Below are 22108 nucleotides of genomic sequence, written 5' to 3'. Positions count from 1 at the left end.
GGGCTGGGGCTGGAAGCGGGCAGGAGGGGAGGGGGTGAGCCCAGCAGAGCGTCTTTCAGAGCCGACCTGGGGAGGAGGGAGCAGCTCCCCACACACTCCTCGTCCACCTCCTCGCCCTAACGTCGTCTCGGACTCAAGAGCCACCATGCAGCCCCAGCATGGACATCACAGTCTGGTGGGACAGGCCCAGGCCTGGGACCCCTTGGATTCAAAGAAGAGCAAAACAAGGAGGCCCAGAGCAAAGCCCCCTGTGTCCGTCCTTTCCGGACCCGAACTGGGGTACAAGTGGCACTCCCAAGGGGACTGCATCCACACGGCAGGCCTCTGGGGCGCTCCTATTGGGGCCGCTCTGTCCCCCACCCCATGCCGCGCCTCCTGCGCAGGCGAACCTGAGGCTGGACTCTCAGAAACACCGAAGGGCTCACCCGGGGCCCACAGTGAGGGGCCATGAGGGTTCAGGACCGATGGCCACACTGGCTGGGCCCACATGGGCCTGCGATCTTGCCAACCACTGTGCCTGATGACCTGGAAACTGGCTCAATTTGGAAACCTCTCTGAACCCAGGGAGGCCCCTGTCCACGCCCTGTGAGGATGGGGGTGCGTCCAAGGGCATTCTGGGGGCTTCTGCTTATTCTCCTGTATGCTCTGAGCATCCCAACCATCTAACCAGAGGGCCCTGGCCCCATCTGAGGCAAAGGGAAAGGGCCGGGCCCTGACGCAGAACTGCCGGCGCCGGCTTCCCCAGCCTGGTGAGGCCCAGGGCCCGTCACGCTGGACCCCTCTGTCCCTGCTCCCAGGGAGAAGGGCGGGCTGGACAAACGTGATTCAGCCTCCCATCCAGGGAAGCGAAGCTGTGCCGAGTGCCCACACTCAGTGCTCCTCTGGCTCCTCTGCTCCAGATGGGCTGGTTTCGTCGTTTTAAAACCACAGAGCTGGCAGCTTCATTCTGGGATCACAGGTTCCTGGAGAGGAGCTGCACACGAGACACTCACTTGCACGGTGCGCTGCGGGCCCCGTCGCCCCGGAGCCGCGCCACAGCCCAGGGAGCAGACACACCTCTATCTTTCCTACACAGACGGGAAGACGGAGGCTTGCCAAGTGTAAGGGCGTTGCCAAGGGCACTGCCAGCAAGAGGAGCTGGGATTCGAACCCAGTAAAGTGCACACAACCCTGGCCTCAAGCAAGCAAGAAACTGCTGGATTGGATTTTTCTTTTTTTTTTTAAGATACAGAGAAACAAAAGGGGAGGGGGAGAGAAAAAGAAAAAGATGTTTTTCTTCTTCACACCTGATGACTATCTGAAGTCGCCGTGTTCTTTTGCACACAGACGTCCCCTACTGTGGAATGAAAGGTCCTTGAAGGGGCCCTGTTGTTGGTCACCCCACACCCAGCCACTTGATACACAGGAGACCCGCGGCAAGCACGTGCGCAGGGAGGGGACACACAGGGGGAGTAAACGGGCCGTGTGAAGGCAGCTTTCGGGGAGAGCACCCACAGCAGGGGGACCCGGAAGAGGACAGCTCGGCGTGAAGCGCGCTGGGTGCAGGGCGCCGGCGGAAGGGCCCCCCCCGAAAATCCCCTCCTTTATCTCCGTGCGTCTCAAGTCAGCAGGCTTATCAGTTTCCCCCACCCATTCATTCAGCCCCTTCTCTATGGAACAGGAAGCACCACCAGACGCGGGGCTGGGTGGACTGGCCAGGGGGCAAGTGGGGAAGGGGAACGGGTGAAGGAGGCCCAGCAGCCTCAGGCAGGAACGGGTCCCCGAGAGGGGCTTCCTGGAGGGAGCGCGTGTTCAGCTGGTGTCAGAGGCCAGCCGGCACCTCCTCCCTGCTCCCGGCGCCTCACGCCGCTGAGGCCTTCCCATCCCTGCACGAAGACCTATTCACAGCACCGAAGACTGCAGATAGAGTGATCCCGTGTGGACGGAAAGAACGGCCCACGCCAATGACTGGCCTACCAAAAAACACAAATTATCATTCCTGGATGCTCTCGTTCTGGCTAAATTTTACTTTCTTCTCTTGTTTGACAGTATCGACTAAGTATTCTACAGAGCACCTGAGTTCCCCTTGAAATGGGAGAGGTGGAGATGACTGTCCTTCAATAATAAACGTCTACAACGAGGTATATAGACAAAAGAACTGCAATCAACCGCGCTTTCCATCTGGGGTGAATGCTCAGAGGCCCAAGGACCCCTCCATGGTCTGGCCTGGGCCTCCAACCTGCATCCCTTTGCTGGGGAGGAGGAGAAGGTCTGATTTGTCCTGTGTGGGGAAGGGGAAAGAAACATGAGTCCCTTGGGAGGTCAAGGCTACCCACCCACCCCAGAAGAGAACCGTGTCTCTGATAAAGGTTTTGAAGTGAATAACATTTAAAAAAAAAAAACCCTGTAATCAGCAGCCCTAACCAACATTTGCCCCCATGTTCACAGCATCATCAATCATAGAACGAAAAGTTCATGGAAACAACCCAAGTGTCCATCAATAGATGAATGGATAAACAAAATGTGGCCCACCCATACAACAGAGTACTTTTCAGCCATGAAAAGGAATGAAGTTTTGATATATGTTACAATGTGGGCAGGGGCTTCCCTGATGGCTCAGCTGATAAAGAACCCACCTGCCAACGCAGGAGACGCAAGAGACTTGGGATCAATCCCCGGGTCAGGAAGATCCCCTGGAGAAAGAAATGGCCACCCACTCCAGTATTCTTGCCCGGAAAATTCAATGGACAGAGGAGCCTGGCAGACTACAGCCCGTGGGGTAAAGAGTCGGACATGACTGAGCGCACACACACACACCATGGGGAGACTTTGAAACATTAAGCCTAGTGACACGAGGCAGACACAGGAGGACAAGTACCGCGTGATTCCACTTACATGAGGTGCTAGGAGAGGCAAACCCACAAAGACAGCAAGTGGGATAGGGGTCGCCAGGAGCTGGGGGGAGGGGGAAGGGGGAGCAATAGTTTAAGAGGGGCAGGGTTTACGCTGAGGGTGATGAAGATCGGGGCACAGGTGGTGGTGAGGGCACCATTACCCCAACAAGCAGCTAGAATGATAAACGGTGTGCACACACACGGAACTCAGATGCCTAAGTAAGACTGCGGCAGCACACTGTAACTAAAGAGAGAAAACCAGAAGCTGTGCCGGGGAAGGAAGAGAGACTCCGTTTGCCCAACTGCAAAATGGAAGCACCAGCCCAGGTGATCCCACCAGACCAGACGTGGGCTGAGTGACCACACAGACCCGTTCCTTCCTGCAGTGACTCAGAGCTGATTCGAGGAAGATGCTGGCAGGTATCTGCCTCCAGGTCCTGACACCAACCCCCAAGAGGCATCTGCTCCAGGTAAAGGGGCGGTGCACACCTACCAGGAACAACTCAGGCTCCGCCTGGACTCCCATCGGTCTGTCTGAGTGGCCACGTGCAAGCCACGCCCCCGGAGCCCAGACCTCACCTGTGAAATAGGGAAACTGATGGGAAAGCTACCTCCTCTGCCCTCTTCTTTACACACCAGCCCCAGCTGCCAGGGAAGGTCACAGAGGTGAGGCAGACGGAGCCCCAACTTCACCCCAGAGCTAGTTACTTGGAGAGGGCCGGCCTGGCCAGTGGCTGGATGGCAGAGACAATCCCAGCCACACCTGAGCTCGGCGGGGAGACGGCTGAGCTGGAGAAACAGAACTCTCTAGACCTTGCCTTGCTGTCCAACCGATGCCTACTCATTTTTCCTCCAGTGGAATCTTACCAGGGTGGAGACAGAAGGAACACTCAGAAAGTCCCTCGAGGTCACAGGAGAAGCGTGGGACTCAGGGAAAAGCCCACGGACTCAGGCCAGCCGGACCAGGGTGTGACTCCCAGCCTAAAGCTGTGAGAGCCCAGAGGCCAGGGGCTGTCCACAGCCCTGTAACATAGGGACACTATCCACCCGGGGGTGGGGGTGCTGCAAGGGTGCAATCAGGTGCCCAAGCACCTGGCACAGAGCAGGTGCTCAAGAAATGGCAGATTCCATTGTTATGCCCAGCTGGACAGTTGGTTTGGAACTCCCTACGAAATCTTCAAGGATGCAAGAGGCCTCCAGGCGCACAGCACACTTCTAAAATCGAATCTGAGAGTCATAAAAAAAAACACAACCACATCCCACCCAAACTGCCAAATGTGGTGGGAGTAATGAAGCAAACAAGAGGGAAAGTTCAACTCTTCTATCTGGCTTAAGAAGACGCAAGTGCAAAACCGTGGCAAAGGAATCAGCCCGGCAAAGTTCCAGGTCTACATGTGAAATGCTCCCCCGGAACCTTCTCTCTCTAGTCACCTAAATCATGGTTCTCCAGGGCTTGGCTACAGAGGATACCCGGATTGGGGGAGGCGGCATCGAAGAGCCAAGACAACGAGGAAACCCATTCCTGGGGTTCTTCTGCAAGCTGCCAACCAAGGAAGACCCTGGCCTTCTCCTCACTCTGCAGGTCAGCCTGCCCCAAGTCCCCACATCCAGGGGAGGAGGCGTTAGACCCGTACCCACCTGCACCTAACGGAGGAGCTCAGTCCCGCTCAGCTGGATCTGCCAGGCCACACGAAACACCAACCTTTCACAGCGCCAAGGACCCACATTCCAAAAGCAAGTGAATACAAAGTCCACTGCAGCTCAAGTGGACGTCCTCCAGGCCTAGACTGTCGGGCTTACTCTTCTTTAGTTCTTGACCTCCAGGGGTTGGGGGTCATTCTGTCCCCAGCTCCGCAGGTCCGAGAGGTGAGGGGGCCCAAGGTCACTCTGCGCGCTGGGCGAGCTGAATGCTGGGCCACCACCTGCGGTGCCGGCGCAATCGGCCTGGGCTTGACCACAGCGTGTCTGCAGGGATGATGTCTGCAGGGATGATGTCTGCCTTATCAGAGAGTAAAGAACTGTACTGAACCTTAAAATAAACACTTTAGGGGCAAGAAGTACCAACCTTGAAACTCCAGACTAGGATAAAAGAAAAAATGTTTTACCATAACCAAGAAGACTAAACACAGCTTAACGAGCATACAAAGTGCTACGTGGACAAACCCACGGGCCCAGCCAGAAGAGAGGAACTCCAATTAAAGACCTTGACCTTTCATAACGAAACGTCCTTCTTTTGTCATTTACACGTTTATTTCTGGGCAGAGGTCCATTTCCTGCTGGTGCAGTCTCACAGGCCCCCTGGACTGGTTTATAACCTGAGGGGGGGTCCATGAATCAATTCCTAAAAATGCCTATACTCTAGATGCCAAACTTTATGATCCTGTCTTCTTACCATTTTGCCTGAGGAAGGGTCCACAGCTCTCATCAGATTTCCAAGAGGAGGGTGTCCCTCTAAACAGTCTAAAAGACCCAGGATCCTGGCACATCCATTTGGTCTCCCTGACCCAACCCGCCTTGATACACAGACAAAAACGAAACTAGGAAGGAAAGAAAAAAATAAATTCCCTGTGATGCATAAACAGGGCAAATGTAAGTGGATGTGATGGAAGAGTTGTTAAAAAATAATAATAATAACCATACCAGTACAATATCACAGGCTTCCAAGAAGCAAAGAGAGAGAAACCCAGCGCTACTTGAGTCAGGCCTTGTCTTTGAGGTCACAGAGGGCGGGGCCTCGTCCACGGGGCTGACACCACATGCCGGGACCAGAGCAGTCCCCGTGCCACCAGGCCCTCAATCGGCATCTGCAGGAGGCCGAGTGAACCCTCCGTGGCATTCACCCCCCACAGCCCCACGACACCGGCCCTATATTTTCCAGTTTCAGAGACCCGGGCTCACAGAAGCCACGTGGCCTGCCTCAAGTTGCAACCAGAAGCAGAAGTGGGATTTAAACCCAGATCCACACACTGCTATGCAAAACCCAGGTCCTTCCCCCACGCTGGCAGGCTTTCAACCCCAAGTCATCTCCCAGCGGGTCCCCTGAAGAGGGAGCTCCACAGCCCCAGCGGCTCCCACGAGGGCCACGTAACTTCGCTGGGCCTCAGGTTCTGAATGTGTGCAGAAGGACACGTGCTGCGTGCCAGCGACGACTGACCGGCACTGACCGTCTCCAGGTGTAAAGGGAAGGGGTGGCTCTGCCAGCGTCGATTAGCGATGTCTACCAGGGGACAGAGAGGAGGGGCTGCACGTGTCACATACTGCCAGCGTTGATTAGCGATGTCTACCAGGGGCCGGAGAGGAGGGGCTACACGTGTCACATACATTTGCCATCCCAGAACTAGATGACCTGCAGGCTTGCTTTCAATTCTGGCCGCCTCTGATTTTAATTACAAAAATTTTCAAAGTGGGGAGGGATGGAAAAGGAAAGAACAGACTAACATTTTCCAACATTGGCCATAGCTAAATTCAGCAAAGCCAAAACCGGCCGCCCAGCCAGTCCTGCGTGCTCCATGCACACAAGCCCCGCCACATGAGAGGAAGTGGAAAACATCAGATCTGCTGCCTGCACACCCAGCGAGACAGCCCGTCCAAGCCAGGAGGAGCGCAACTGTGGGCTCGCCTGTGTCGGCCTGGGCTGTGGAACACCTCATCTGTGAGCACAGGAACCTCGCAGGGAGGGCCTCTAGGGTTCAGGCCCTGGCCCGACCTCAGGCCCATCCTGAGCTCCAGCAAATTACTTCATCTCACTCAGCCTCAGTTTTCTCATCCTGGAAAAGCCGCTGAGGGTTGTCATGATGATTAAACACATCAGTGCACTGGGGCTCTCAACACAACAACAAACTCGTGGTAAGTGGGCAAAGAGCCACCGCTTCCTCCACCACCACCACCATCATCACCGTGTGTCTTTGAAGGGGCAGATTTTCAGGAAAAAAAGGTCTCAGTGCAGAAGAGTAACTTCTTTCCCCAAGTTCAGCAGTACAGCCCCTTTGGTTACTCCGAACTATAAGGGGAGAGGGGCTCTGCAAACAGCTCCATCCTCCTGGAGCTGCTGGGGCATCAGCCGGGGCCCTGGAAAGAAACAGATTGCAGACACAAACTGGTGTCATCTGAAGAAACTGCGACAAAAGGCCAACACACCAAGGTGTGGGCAGAGCACGGGGAAAGCACGAGGGGGGGCTTCTCCCTGGGGTGACCCACTGTCTTGACCAGCTTGGGGCTGGGGCTTTCCCGGAACGCAGGAGCGAGTGGAAACACGTGGGACAGTTCCAGTTGCCTAATTTCTGCCCTGCAGCCAGAAGGGACATGGAGAAGCCCCAGCTGCAGAAGCCGGGACGGAGGCGAAGGGACGGGGCTGTGGCTGAGGGACACTGCCTTCCCACGGCAGCCCGAGGGAGAAGCTGCAGGGCTCATCTCCCTCCAGGGTCCCTACCGATGGGCCAGACCCACCTGGAGCCCCGAGGGCATGGAAGCCCGGGGGGTGGGCTGACACATGGAAGCGTGCACGATGGGGGAGCGTCAGCCCTGGGGCGGCCGGGGCCACACCTCCCCTCTTAGAAGGCTCCACGGAGGCCCAGTGGGGACGCAGAGCTCCCAGGCCTCGACCGACGGGAGAGCACCCAGTTCCCGCTCCAAGATGGGCACGCCGGAAGTGAAGAACCAGAGGCAAGCCCCGTGAAGCCACTCAGCAAGGGGCTCGGTTCTCAGCAGGGGTCCAAGGGAGGTGCCCCCTCCCCTGGTGGCAGGGTTACCAACGCTGTCAGCGAGGCTGAGACCACACAGTGAGCTACCTCCAGAGACGAGGGCCTCCCTGGGCCCTGTCTAAACCGCGCGCTGTTGCACTGCAGACCCAAGTCGGGGGATTACAGGTGGGAAGCCGGGGTGCGGGGGTTATGATGTGCACACAGGCATGCCTCGCAGAAGCGCCACGCGTGGCCTCCCCATTGACAGGCTCAGCCTCAACGCCAACATTTAGGCCCTGTGCATGTGTCAGGGGCAATCTCGTTGAGAAAATAAAAGCGACTTTCATTTCTGTTTTTAAATCATATTTTCCAAGATCAAAATCTTATTTCCCAAGCACTGCTGCTGAAAGCTGAGGTGAAAACCACCAATAATAGTTTAATCCTCCCAACTGCCGGTTTCCATCTTGCCCGAGTCGGTGACGCGGTGGCTGGGGTTGAGTCCAGGGCTGAGGTCCATTCCAGGTCCCAGGGTCCGAGGTCACAGGCACACCCTGGAGGTTCTCCCGACAGCTCTGGGGTCACCAGGCAGGGCTGGGGTTTCCCACAAAACCCGAGACCCATTCCGTCCCTTCTCGGCCTGCGATGCCCGGGGCCTCTACACGTCAGGCGACTGGATCCCGCCAGAAGCCGGCGCTGACATCGTTGGGTGTTGCTGGATGAGACCCCTGCCTTCAAGAAGTTCCCAGTCGAGCAGAAGCAGGAGCGTGGCAGGCAGAGCGGGACAGGCTCGAGCTGGCGGTGACGACGCAGGGGTGTCTGCTGAGCGCTGCTCTCTGCGTAACACCACTGGGCACTTTCCATGCATGCACCATGTCCCTTCATTCTTTAGAGAACCCCGGGGGCAGCCCCCCTTAGCCCCAGCTTACAGACAAGAAAACTGAGGGCTGCATCATGCCACTGCTCCTGTGGCCTAATTAAGAAGTATCTGGATCCAGATTCACTGGGCAGCAGTTGTAGACAATGAGCGTCCCCATCAGGGAAGGCTGGACCCAGGAGGCAGGGTCATGAGCTACCTCTTCCCCAGGGTGTTGCTCTGCCTCGGGCGCCCCTTCAATCAGGACCCACTGTGAACGCCGAGCGGGTCGTGCCTGACACAGGACCACCCGGCCAGGCGCTGAGATCCACCAGCGCTTGGCTGTCCCAGCCCAGAGGGCGCCCTGCTCACCATGGGGGCATCAGAGGGCCCCAGACCACTGCCCTCCACAACAGTCTCTGGCCAGAGACCCTCACCCCGGCACTGCACCTGCCAGCAGGACCCACAAGATTCCAGAAGCTTCCTCTGGGTATCCTTGCTGGTGGTGTGGTCACGCAGCTCCAAAGAGCAGGGGAACCCAAAGCACAGCCACGGTGGGGCTTGACTCAAGCACAGGAGGCCTTTACAGGAGAGTCACGGAGCCGGCCGCCCACTGCACCCACCCCCTCCTCTCTGCGCCCCATCCCCCTAAAACACAACTTAGACAGGATTCAAGAGGCAAGTCTCAAAATCGTTTTCCCCACACCAAAACTTTCTAATGCTAATTTTCTCTTCTTTTTTTATTGGCATGATGCAATTCCCCTTCCAACAACCCAGATCTCTGAAGTCCTGAGTCATCAGGCTAAGGCAGGGACAGTGGGGGGTGCCCCGCAGCAGGGATCAAAGGTGTGGGGAGCTCGGGGTTTCCTTCCGGGGGCCCTCGGCTCTCAGCCTTGCACCACAGACGTCGGGGTCAGGGCTCCTGCAGCCCCGCACAGCTAGCTCTTGCTTCGCACCGTGTGCCAGGTTCCAGAGGGGCAAGGTGACTGCTCACGGGAGTGCAGGCTCCCAGCTCCGCCAGGCGCCAGCCCGAAGCCAGGGCCGCGCCTCACGTAGGACCTCTGGGGGCAGACGAGGCCCCCGCCGGGTCACTACGGCGTTCTCAATCCGCCCTGTGCCCCCCAGAGGACTCCCGGCAGCATCTGCGGGCGTCAGGGGCCGTTCCAACTGTGGGGAGCAGAGCACTGGCACCTAGTGGCCCGGGGCCAAGTGCGCAGCTCAGCATCCACAAGCCCAGGACAGTCCCCACCAGCAAGCAGGGTCTGGGCCCCAAGACCCATGGGGCCAGAGCGCACACACGCTCTGAGACCGTGCACAAAAATGGCTCAGCACCAGTGACTAAGAAGGCCTGGCCCGGCTCGCTGTGCACACGACCGCGTGTGTCACACAGACTCATTCAGGGGAGAGCAGAGATGCCTCTACCCCAAAGCGTCCACCTGGGTAGTTTCTGGGTGGCGGGGTTATGGGAGAATCGTTTCCTTCTGTGTTTTGTAAGATCATCATCGTCCCCGTGGGATTATTTTTATTTTATTTTACAAGTGTGGAGGCGAACAGCTGACAGAGAAGATAGGTGGGCACAGATGCCATGGTCCCCCAGCTGGGTAAGCACTGGGCCAAGTTTCCCCTCACCCCACCAGCAGTCAGGGAAGGCTCTGAGGGGCTGAGCCAGAGCCCCAAGGACTGGGGGAGCCCAGCCATGCTCCACGGTGGGCTCTGGATGCCAGGCTTGCCACCACTGAGCCATTACAAAGTCAGCACTAGGGGACAGGCCATCTCAGGTGAGCAAACAGGCTCTGAGAGGTTGAGTTCATGATCCTGACACCTTACCGGGGCAGGTGAGAAGCAAACCTCCACAGGTTTGCAGAGGGACGGCTGAACCACCCAGGGAGAGACACTCACCGGTCCCCACCCTCCCCCACTTCCACAGGCACCACCCCCTCACACAGCCTTGACCACCCTGGTCCTCTCAGCCTCTGCTCCTGAGCCCTGCTCACCAGCGCACGCAGTTATTCTCTGGAGCCAAATCCCAACTCCACCACCACTAGCTGGGTGAACAGCGACCTCATCTCTCTAGGACCCAGTCTGACCATCTGCAGAATGGACACAATGAAGGCGGCACCTCACAGGGGCATTGGGAAGTTTAAACAAGCTCATCTACATCTGACCCAGCAGTTTCACTCCTGGGAACATACCTAGGAAAAAAAGGACAACTCTAATTTGAAAAGATACATGCACCTCCATGCTCACAGCAGCACTGTTTACAACAGCCACAGCATAGAGGCAACCCAGGTGTCCCTCAACAAACAGATAATGAAAACGGGACACATACGCATGATGGAATACTACTCAGCCATGACAAAGAATGAGATTCCGGCATCTGCAGCAACAGGACGGAACCTAGAGAACATTATGCTTAGTGGAGCAAGTCAGACAGAGAAAGATGAATACCATATGATGTCACTTATGCGTGGAATCTGAAAAACAGCACATATGAATGCATACAGCCAAACGGATATAGACTCAGACGTGAAAACAAACCAGTGGTCGCCAGCAGGGAAAGGGCAGGGGTGGGGGGCAAGATAGGGGCACAAGCTACTGTGTATACCATGGGTAAGCAACAAGGACATGCCGTACCGCACAGGGGATTGTAGCCGTTACCTTATAACGTCTAGCTGAGCAAAAGTGGTGGCAACATTGGAGCACGATGCCTGGCACACCTGACACTAACTCAGTGCTGTAAACTGACCACACTGCGATAAAAATGAAAGAGAGAAGCGCCCGTGTACGTGAAGGACACAGCACAGAGGCAGGGTGGGTGCCAGCTGCGGTTCTCACCACCCTGCGGGCACCGTGCTGTTGAGGAAGGGGCCTGTGGCTGTGGAGCCAGGCCATCTGGGTCCCGGTGTCGCTGAGGCTCTCGGGGCCTCGGTTTCCCCACGTGTAAACAGGCACCTCGGGGGCTGGTCTGAACGCGCAGACACACCAAGGCTCAGCGCCACTGCTGGCCTGCAGCCCCTTCCGTCCAGGGACCCCTGGGCCGTCTGACTCTGGAGGCCCCTCTGCTGGGACCCCCAAGTGCAGGAGTCACCAGATGGCCGGGACGGGTCAAGCTCTCCCGTTTTCCCAGCCCCAAGGCAGGTCACCAGGTCAGGAAACGCAAACCCACCGGAACAGCAGACAGATGCCAGAGAGGGGCTGCTCCTCCTCCAGGGAGCAGCCCTGCCCCCGCCCGCCACTGCCCAGCCCGCTGGCCCAAGGGCCCACGAGGGCCCACGATGGCCCCCGGGTGCCAGCACGGCTGCCCGGCCTCGGCTCCATGTGACCCCCTTCCCAAGCACCCAAGGGCCGGGCTGGGCCTCCCCGCCAGGCCTCCGGGAAGGAAGCTTCCAGAAGGGGAGCACTGGGAGCCACAGTGCCCCGCGGAGGGCCCAGGGTCTGGAAAGCACCCGAGGGCCCTGGGGGCTGCGGGCCAGGAAGCGCAGGCCTGTCCAGCCCTTTGTGGGGAACCGCAGGGCACACGCTGCCCTTCACTGGAGGCAACGGAAGGGCAGGGACTCAGACAGTGGAGGTCTTCCGCGCCCCACCCACACGAGGGCCCACCCGACCAGACGTTCGCCCCTTCCTTCACTCGGTCATCCACACACTCAGCCAAAGAGCAGCTGCTGAGAGGCCTGGCCCTGGGGCCCCCTCTGTGAAAAGGAGGGGTGACAGCAGCGTTGGGGGTGCTTGGGGGTCACGGCAGTGTCCACCCAGCCCAGCTCCTGAAAGTGAACCCCAGGCAGTGACTGCGGTCTGGCGGCTGCTGCTGGGGCTGAAGCCTGGCCTGGTGACGCAGACCCCCACTCTCCCGAAGCTCCTGCTCAGGGGCACCCCGGGCTCTCAGCTGGGCCCCCCACCCCCGCATCGTGATACAAGCTCTCCCAGCCCACCCGTGCCCTGGTGAGCCCCCCGACGCTGGGGAGCAACTCTGCCTGTCCTCATCCCCACATGCTCTCACGCCGCCCACCGCCTGCGAAGGATGGCACAGTGTCCCCAGCGTGCCCCCACGGCCCCGGCCCCTACCCCCTTCTTTGCCAGTCCCCAATCCCACTTCTATCCATCGAGATGAGTCTCTCCAACCAAGTCCTTCATGAAACCCCCTGCCCTCCAGCAGCAGCACCTCTTCCTGCCTCCAAACAGCAGGACGAGGCACACATCTCTCCGAGGAGGCATGCTCCTATAGTACCCCTCATTTGAAGTGCACCCCAATCTGAGTGTGAGTCTTTAGGGGGGCAAAGGGTGTATCGGACTTTGTACGTGCAGTGCCAGCGAACACGCACCTTGCCCGCCCAGCGCCTGGGGGTGCGGGGGCCTGCTCCCAAGGGCAGGACCTGGAAACCCCTCTGCACACACAGTAGCTGGTGCGCCGTCCAAAAACCTAGTACCTGGCGCTTGCTCTGTGCAAATACTTGGCATTCACGTTCCAACACCAGTTCCCTGAACTCACTTGACAAATTCGCCAAGGGACGTCTGCCAAACACGAAACTGATAAGCACATTGGTTCCCAACTGAGAAGCTTCTGCAAGAAGCTTAAGTCATTCTGGACCTCCAGCAGACAGACGCGCGGACATTCACACACAAGCACCCTCAGGTGTGGCGTAGACCCACCTTTGCCTCACCACTCCGCCTCTCCCGAGTTCTCGCCGTCTGAGTCTCCAGTGCAGCGTCTGTAAAATGGGAAGGCTGACACCTGCCCCGCAGGGTTGTTCGGAAACTTCACTGAGCATGGTGCCTGGTCCTCAGCGCACGGACGGTGAGCCTCACAGTGATCATGAGCACGCTGCTCAGCCGGTGCAAGAGGTTTGCATTCTCTGTTTTATTCCCCACCAGACAGCAAGACTGCAAACTTTCCTGATTGGCCCCCTCACTCAAACCCAGGAGCCAGATGAGACCAGGCCATGTGGATTTCCTTCCAGGGCAGCAGCTCCGCTCCAGGTACCCTGGAGACCCCTGGAACCGCTGTCGCGTCTCAGAGGCCCCGGGGCAGGAGTCACCATTGATCCAGGGGCTCCTGTCTCCTGCATGTGACGCACTCTGCTCCCCAGCCTCCCCCGCCCTCCGGGGTCACCCTGTGACTGAGCTGTGGCCCAGAGCGGCCAGACTCACAGACCAAACCTCCGTGTGGCGCTCGCGCCCTCTCCCCAGCCCCTACTCCATGAGGCCCTGGACGGGGCAGAAACCCCCACTAGCCCAGGACAGGAGCCAGAAGGGACCCGTGCTGCAGGAAGCACAGGCTGGCTCTCCCCCACCCCTACAGCACCCCGACCCACGCATGGGGAGGCCCCAGCGCTCGCTGAGCCTCACGCGGGCACGCAGAGGAGACCAGACGCACCTGGGCCGGACAGTGAGCCGAGAGGCAGCAGACAGGCCGGGAGGCGGTCTGGGCTCTCCCCAGGCTGTGCGCTCCTACCTGCGACTCTCCCAGACCTCTGAGAGCTGGGGACCAGCAGACAGGCCGGGAGGCGGTCTGGGCTCTCCCCAGGCTGTGCGCTCCTACCTGCGACTCTCCCAGACCTCTGAGAGCTGGGGACCAGCAGACAGGCCGGGAGGCGGTCTGGGCTCTCCCCAGGCTGTGCGCTCCTACCTGCGACTCTCCCAGACCTCTGAGAGCTGGGGACCAGCCCAGGACCCCAGGACATGCCAGGGCCCTCTCCTCTCCCCTGACAACCCCAGCCCCAGGAGCCTCTGCTGCCCTGCCCCACGGAGTCCCGCCAGCGACGGGAGAATCCGGCCCTTCTCCTTCCCAGCGAAAGGAGTTTGCTCAGCCTCGTCTGTGCACGCTCTCCCAGTCACATCATTTCCGACAGCAGCCTGAGAGCAGGAGAACCAACAGAAAAGGCAAGCAGTAGCAGCCTGGGGTGCTGGGGATGGGAGGCCCGGGGTGAGTGCCTGCCCAGCTGCTGGGTCAAGTCCAAGGGTCTTTGGGCAACACGCTGGCCCTCAGCGCTTACTCAACAGAAAAAAAGCCTGAGGCGAATTCAATGATTAGTAGGTTCTAGGTCTGAGAACCTCTAATGCAGTATGGACAAAGGGCGCTGGTTTTGAAGAGTTTGGCTGGGAATTGTACTGAATAATTTAAGAGTCTCTTAGAGCACTGCCATTCTCCACTAAGGGAGGGAGCAGGTTAAATAAAACACACACACCCCAGAAGTGCTAGAAAGAAAGGAAAGAGCTCCACGGGGCAAGGAGCTGCCGGTGTGCCCCGCACCAAGTATGTACAGGTGCTTACAGATATTTTTTAATAGGTGACGAGAGCTCCTGGAAGGCAGGGGTGACGACAACTGGAACGCGTTTACTGAGATGCGGGCACTTCGCTGCGTGATCACTAAGCCAGGCCAGCCTCAGGGCCTTTGCACCTGCAGTCCTCTCTGTCAGGAACACTCTCCCACCAGACACCGCCTCCTGCCCTGAATGCGGCATGCATATCAGCGAGGCTGAGCCCCGTGCAGCTCGCCCACCTGTTGCTGCTGCTTTCTCAGGGGCTGGACAGACTTTATATTCCTTACTTAGTGGTTTCTTGTCTGCCCCCACCCCACCGACACATGTTCCAGGAGGGCAGGGACTGGTTTTCCTCAAAGTGCCTACAGACAGCGATATTTATCTGCTAAATGAACTGCCAAGCCTTAATTCACCTAACCCTGACATCATGCTAAAAGGAAGTCCCCATAATGTGAACTTCACAGATAACGAGAGAGGGGAGGTGGCCTGCCCGAGGTCACCCACCATCCAGGGCGCTGCGGGAGCTGGACTCAAGCCTGCCTGTCTGACCCCTCTGCTGGGTCTGGCTGCTCCCCTCCACCCACCCCACCGACACCGCAGACAGCGGGATGTGGCAGGTATATAAGCTACAGCACAACAACCCATTTCCGCACCAAAAAATATGTTCTCCGTGATCCCCTTAGTCTCAACAGACACGAAAACCACCCGCATACACACGCACACACGCACGCGTGCGCGCACCCTTCGTAGGGCCCTGCTGGTATCAGCCCAGCTTCAGCCTCACACGGCCTCCCTCAGCGCCCCACTGAACACACTGGGTGCCTTGTCACTAGCGCCAGGAGCCGGGAAGAGACACTGTCACTTCCTCCTTTTCTAACCGTGGGGCCGGGCAGCCTGGCCTCCATCCTGGGGAAGCAGGAAGCCAGGGGACAGCAGCGATGCTCTCAGGTGGGGCAGGAAACGGCCGGCCTGGCCACACAGACCCTTGTCCTCAGGGCGGAGGTCAACGGCTCCGGCTGGGGCCGGGCGGCCAGGCCCTCAGGAGGCTCGCTGGCCCCTGATAGTGAGCCCGACCCAGGCGTGACTCAAGACAGCAGTGACCCCAGGCTGCACGGCCCAACCCCGCCGTGGGAGGGTCAGCACACCCTCCCAAAGCACTGCAGGCCTGAATATTTTAACACTCGCCAGAAAAGCAGGCGAAGAGCACTCAAATGGTAAAGACAGAGCGACTCCACTCCATAAAAACGGCAGGTTGTCTGTCTGGAAACAGCAGAAGCCTGGGGCTAAGCTAAGTGTCCAGTGGCAGGGGATGGTCTACTGACGCCGCTGCGGTGGCCCCTGACATGCGCAGAGAGGGGCAGCTCGGCTGGGACGGGTCTGCACAGAACGAATGACAGAGAGCACACCGCCCGGCCAGGAACGGCAGCACAGGACCCTGTGAAGACGCCCCGAACGCTCAGCAAGGACGCAGGGCCAGCCTGCAAGCAGAACTGGGGACTGTAGGGACGCGTCACCTTCCCCATGTGCCCTGCCGTACCATCTGAAGGTACTCGACGTGCCTGTTAGTGTTTCAGTTTTCAGGAAAAAAAAAAAGATGGTGGGGGGAATTCTGTATTAAAAAAAAAAAAAAAAAAAAAAAAACTAGACTGTTCCCCTTGAGGAATTGTTCACAAACTGCTTCCAACAATTTCTCTTCCTTCATACATCCCAGATCCACTAAACAGCCCTAAGTCTCCCAAACACACCATTCGTCCCTGGAGACTTTGCTCTGGACTTGGCCCACTTCTAAAGAGCGGTCGCCCCCTGCATCCATCCAGGGTTTCACAACACTCTCTCAGGCTAAAGTGGAGAACCTCAAGGGGATCACGGGCCCCTGTCACACCCCTGTTGCGTGCTGGCACCTGCCAGGTGCCAACGTGAGCGATCTCCAGTATCCACAGGAGCCCTGGACGTGAGGCAGGCTCATCCCCTCTTCTAGGGGAAAAGCAAAGCCCAGCAAGGGAAAGCAACGTTCCCAAAGTCACAGAGCCAGGAAGTTTACAATCCAGACCCTGAGCAAACCCTTCTGTGCTGCTCCACAGTGGAGACGCCTGAACTGGGAGGCTGCCTTGCTGAATCTCATTTAACCCTCTCATCTAAGGCATAACTTGACCACATCTGGAGGTCCATTCCACCAAACTACCAAGTGGGTACCACACTCGCGGGCCAAGCTGAAGCCAGCAATGAGGTACCCTTGGGGAGCTTCAGTTTTTCAGGGTGACCTGGCTGCCAGGGTCCCCCCTAAGCCTGGCTGAATGCGGTGCCCCACGAATGCCCTATCCCACTGCCAGGTGAGTCAGCAGGCACCCCAGCTGGCACCAAGGAGTGGGCACGCTGGGCATGGCCACCTGTGGGCACGGAGCCCACGCTGGCTCAATAGCAGAGCCCAGTCATGAGCTGCAGGCTTGACACCTTCAACCTGGACTGGCGCGATTTTGTCTGTGGCCAGAAACGGCACCTCAGATTGCACCAGGCCAGCAGCAGCATCAAAACTACTCCCTCCTGAAAACGCACTTATTTATTACAACCTGGGGGAACAGACTACCTGTGCTGTTTACAGAGAATTCAGACTTTCTCCTCCTCTTCTGTCTCTGCCTCTCCCCTCCACCCCTCCAATCAGACAAGTTACCTGGGAAACAAATTTGATATACTCCAAAATCTTATGACAAATGGCATTGAAAGAGGAAAAAAGAATTCTCTGTGTTTAGTCATGCCACGAAAAGCATCACACAAATCAAAGGCCGGGACGGGCCCAAGGAGGAGGTGCAAGTGACAGGAATGGAGAAACGAACACACGTGTGCATGCACACGCAGGAAAGTTCCCACGGGACCTGGGACTCACTCAGGAGGACACAGATTTTAACTCCCAAGAGAAACCACCATCCGGACGAACCTGGCACTCGACACCCAGTAGGTGCTTAGGAAGCATGAGTCCAAGCTCAGAAGGTCGGGCCCTGAAGAAAACATCAGGCCAAAGAGACCAACAAAAACTGAAGGGACTCCTCTTTTCCCTTTCACAGCAAAATGCCCAGAGACATTTCAGTCGAAGCAGCAGAATGGCTGAGAATTTAAAAACAAGTCTCATCAATGAATCGAGCCTTAAGAATAAAGAAGGCCACTGGTAACCCATGTTCTGACCCCTCTTTGGTCAGACGAGACCACCTCCCCCAATTCTGAGATGCCACATGCTAAATGTTATTTTTTTTTTAAGGCAGAATAAAAGGTTAGCAGCTGATGCACACTTCTCTGGTGCAGAGGAGACAAAGCACGGGGACAAAGCCCTCTTCCCGCGGACAAACATGCCCAGCGGGTGATCAAATTCAGCTCAGGCAAGACCACAGCAAAATGGATTCTGGTCCCTCAGACCTGAATCCTGCCTGCTTCTGCAGGACTCCAAGCCTTTGGCTACCACCAACGCCATGGGCAGCAGCCACGAGAGGCCCAGGGAGGCGGGGGACTGGGAAGTCCGGACATGAAACGGCAAGGAGGCGCCGTGTGCAGGCCACAGCCCGGGCAGATGGGCCCTTCCCCCGCAAGGTGCGGCCATGTGTACCCCAGGGAGGGGCAGGCGCCGCGCAAGCACCCCCACCCAGCCCCTCGGCAGCCAGCCGGGTCGCCGTCGCCTTTGTGCTTCCCTCTTTGTTTGTGAGTCTTCCGGATCCAAAGTCTCCTGCACACAGTGCATCAGGCCTGGCGCTGTCACCGGCCATGCCAGGCACACTGTTGACTCTGCAAGGATTTAATCAGTAACCGGCCCAGCAGATAGGCACGGGGGCAAGCTCCAACCTGACCCCGCGGAAGGCAAAGTTTACAGCCGGGCCAGGGGAGGAGGCTGCCACCGTCCAGCCCATCCTCCGCCGCCCCCTGGGCCCCCCCGCCCCCGGGCTGAGCCCACCTCCCCAGCAGGGAATGGAGAGAGGGCCGTCCACCCAGGGGGTGGGGGGCACCCGGCAGGAGCTGCCGCCAGGTGGGACTGAGAGCCTGGATGCCATCCCCCACCCGCCTGAGACAGCTGTGGTCCTGGACGCCTGGTCTGTATCTCTGACCACCATCCAGCTAATTGGATCGTGTAGACAGACTACAAAGAGGGTTTGGGCAAAGAGTGTATTTGGTTTGTTTATTGGTTTGAATCCAGATCAATCACTCTGAGTCTTGTGCCTGAAGCCCACACAGTTAACCAGATAATTACCAGACGGTTCCGAGAGGAGCTGTGTAGACGGCTTAATGAAAGAACAGTGCACATTTTATGGAGGGCTGTGACCGGTACGAAACACCGCCCCACCGGCAGCTTGAGGCTGGGCCGCACGGGGCTTTCCGCCGCCACCGTGAACTACACTCAAGTTCACCTTTGTTTCATTTGGGCTAACGTTTCTCAATCGAGGGCTTGGGCCGCGCTCTAAAACGCAGACAGATTACATAATGCCCAGGCCTCAGAGAAACCCCTTGGGCTGCTTTCCTTCCCCGGGGCCTGGACACCAGCACCAGCCAGGTGTCTGGTGATGGGATAAGGTGCCCACCAACCCCACCTCTGCCCTGGAGGCCGCCGCCGTGGCCGGGCCTGCCTCAGCAGCCCCAGTCCGTGCCCACGGGCCCTGGCACACAGAGACCCGTGCATCCCCCTGGAGCCCACCATGGCCAAAGTTAGGGACAACCCTTCCCCTGACAGCGGGGCCTGGGGGCAGCCCATGGCACACCGGCCCAGAGATCCCCCCTACGTGTTTCCCAACGCCAGGGCAAGGCTCTGCTGAGACACATCTGGCCCCCGGCCCCCAGGCCCAGAAAATCATGGCTCTTCTCCGGAGGTGCCTGGGCAGGGGAAGGTGCCACCCAACCCAGTTGGGGAAGGTGGTGCGGGGAGGGGGGGCGGCGGCTGCTTGAGAAGCCCAGGGCAAGTGGCTTCACCCTCGTCTCCTCCTCTCTCTCTCTCCAAAACACACCTCTTGAGCAATCAGAGGTAAACTGGGGGAGGGCAGTGAGGGGGAGGGGCACCCTGCACCTCCCAAGCTGGCTCCCCCGCAACCGCGGGCAGCACAGCACAGTGCCCAGCTTCGCCCAGGGGGGGACAGGAGCTGGGCCCGTCCTTCCCACGGAGGGCCGCTGTGCCTCCCAGCCACTTTCTCCTCCCCGGCTCCCCTTCATGTTAAGGAGGGGCAGAAAGAAAGACAAAAGTCCCTCACTCTGACCCCCCACCCCCCGCCAGCCAGGGGGAAATTCTGAAGCCAGATTCGGAGGCTGCGGCTCCCAGGCAGGGGACCACTGAGGGCTGAATCTAAAACTCTGTGTGCTGGCGGGTTTTCCGAGGCTCCCCCTCCGTCAAATGAAAAGCCAAATGCCGCGGCCTGGGGCTCAGGACAGGGTTTGAGAACATGCGCGAGCCTGAAACTGGGGCTGGAAGGCTTCACGGCAACCCAGGATCCTCCCCGAGAAGGCGGTCATTGCAGACTGCACCAGCGTGCCCACAGGAAAGAAAAAATAGGTGTTCTGAGCACATCGGACCCAAAATTCAGAATAAGAGTCCTCGTGTGTTTCAATGCTCTCGGGAGGTGGGGGGGAGGGGGAGCTGTTTCAAGGAGTATGGTTTCTTCTGCTAACTTTTCCCCCCTCCCCATTCCTTGGAGCATGTGTCATGGCCTGTGACACACTGCCAAGGGAACATGGACGCTGGGGGGATGTCTGCACACGCTACACGTTTGTGACATGTCGTGTAAGTGACACCCTGCTTCCTGGCTGGGTTTTCTTGGCACAGGTGTGGGCAGGCATTGGATTCAGCACACCCCCACTGCCCCACAGGCTTAGTAAACAGGATCAGGGCTGCCCCAGGGAAGACTGCATTCTGGGGAAGACCTGCCACCTCTCCAGAGAGGATGGGACACCCCCCACCACATACCACCCTGCACCCATCAAGACTCGGGCCCAAGCAGAGCTGCTGCTTTAAACTGTCCTTGTTTCAAAACACAAAGCATCCTGTTCACCTCCGGCCTGCTACCCTCCCCCGCAGCGACCCCACCACAGCCCTCTCTCTCCACCTTGCAGATTTGATTTCAGAAACCAATCCGCGACTTCTCTCCCTCTCATCAGGGTGACCCAGTCTCAACCATACATTTTAAAACAATAACATAAATACAACCTCCAGCAACAAAACACACGTACAAAATACTACACAGACAATGCAACACCAGAGCCCCACAAGCCAGCTTCCGCACTGGAACTTGACCGCCCTCGGTGGGGAGGAGATAACCCAGGACCCCCGCCCCCTCCCCCTCCACTTCCACCCTCCCTGTGTTGCCAACGAGGTGGTTTTTTTTTTGTTTTGTTTTTTTTTTTTTTTTTTCAGAAAGGGAAGCACCCAGTTTTGCCTGCCAGCCCGGGCAGGAAAAAGACGGGTAGAGCAAAGAAAGGAACTGGCTTCTGGAAATTTTTTGGGTTTTGGGGTTTTGAGGTTGTTGGGGCTTTTTTTTCTTTTTTAAAAAAACTGTTTTGTTTTCCCTTCCGGCGCAGATCCAGATGTGCCTTCAGAAAGGGAACCCTCACCACCAACGGGGCCCAGCCTCGGGTCTATCCCAAGGTCCCAGCCGTAAGGAACACAAGCGCTGGGCCCGGAGGTGCCCGAATGCTCAGTCTGGGGACAAGGCCAGATCCTCTCCAGAATTCCAGGGTCTCCCCGGGCCCGCAGGAATCCACAATGCAGCCGGGAGCCCAGCCGGGGAAAGGGGTGCCCGGTTCTCCCGGTGCCCCCACCACCACCACCCCCCGGCGCCGGGCAGGCCCCGAGCTCCAGGTGCAGCGGCCGGTGGGAGGGGGCGCCTCCCGGGCCCCGAGGGGAGGCGCGGGGGTGCGGGCGCGCCGACGCGCATAGCGACTCACCGTGGCGGACGCCAGGCTGTTGTCGGCCAGCGTTAGGTGGTGCGGCTCCCAGCGCCTCAGGAATTTCGAGGTGAGGATCTTGCTGAGAAAGGTCCGCGGGTGCCGGATGACACAGACCTGGATGTCGCCCTCCTGCAGCAGCTTGTACCTCATCCCGTTGCACAGCAGCAGGGCCCGGCGGCAGGGCACGGCGCCCATCTTCGTGCCCTCGGGGGCCGGCACGTCGCCCCCCAGCAGCGGCTTGGTCTCCTCGATCTGCCGAGGGTCGCCGCCGCCCGAGCTGCTGGTCAGATCCATGGCCGGGCCGGAGGGAAGCGGGGAGAGGGGCTGGCCCGGGCTGCCGGGGCGGCGGGGCCCCCCGGGCGGCGGCCCGCACCCCCCCAGCCCCCGGGAAGGCGGCGGGCGCGGGGCTGGGGGCGCCCCGCAGGGGCGGGGCCCGGGCGGCCGGAGGCGCGGGGCTTCCTGCGGGCTCCGGCTTCCTCCTAGCTCGTCGGGTGCATGCTCGCGGCGGCCGGACCGGCTCGGCGGGCGGCGGGCGGGGG

At 58.7% G+C, this 22108-nt stretch overlaps 1 protein-coding gene across 1 annotated transcript in view; it reads right to left on the bottom strand.

The window, feature by feature from the left end:
- CMIP (c-Maf inducing protein) overlaps positions 1 to 21863 on the bottom strand; it is a 204679-nt gene extending 182816 nt beyond the window's left edge. Inside the window, exon 1 of the mRNA XM_068992204.1 lies at positions 21567 to 21863. Coding sequence (XP_068848305.1) covers positions 21567 to 21863 — 297 coding nt within the window. The remainder of the gene's footprint in view (positions 1 to 21566) is intronic.
- Between the last annotated feature and the right edge of the window lie 245 nt (positions 21864 to 22108).

This window comes from Capricornis sumatraensis, chromosome 20 (assembly GCF_032405125.1).
Source record: "Capricornis sumatraensis isolate serow.1 chromosome 20, serow.2, whole genome shotgun sequence".
NCBI classification, from domain to species: domain Eukaryota; kingdom Metazoa; phylum Chordata; class Mammalia; order Artiodactyla; family Bovidae; genus Capricornis; species Capricornis sumatraensis.
Note: the sequence above shows the minus strand (reverse complement) of the source record. Positions and strands in the feature narration are given on the sequence as shown.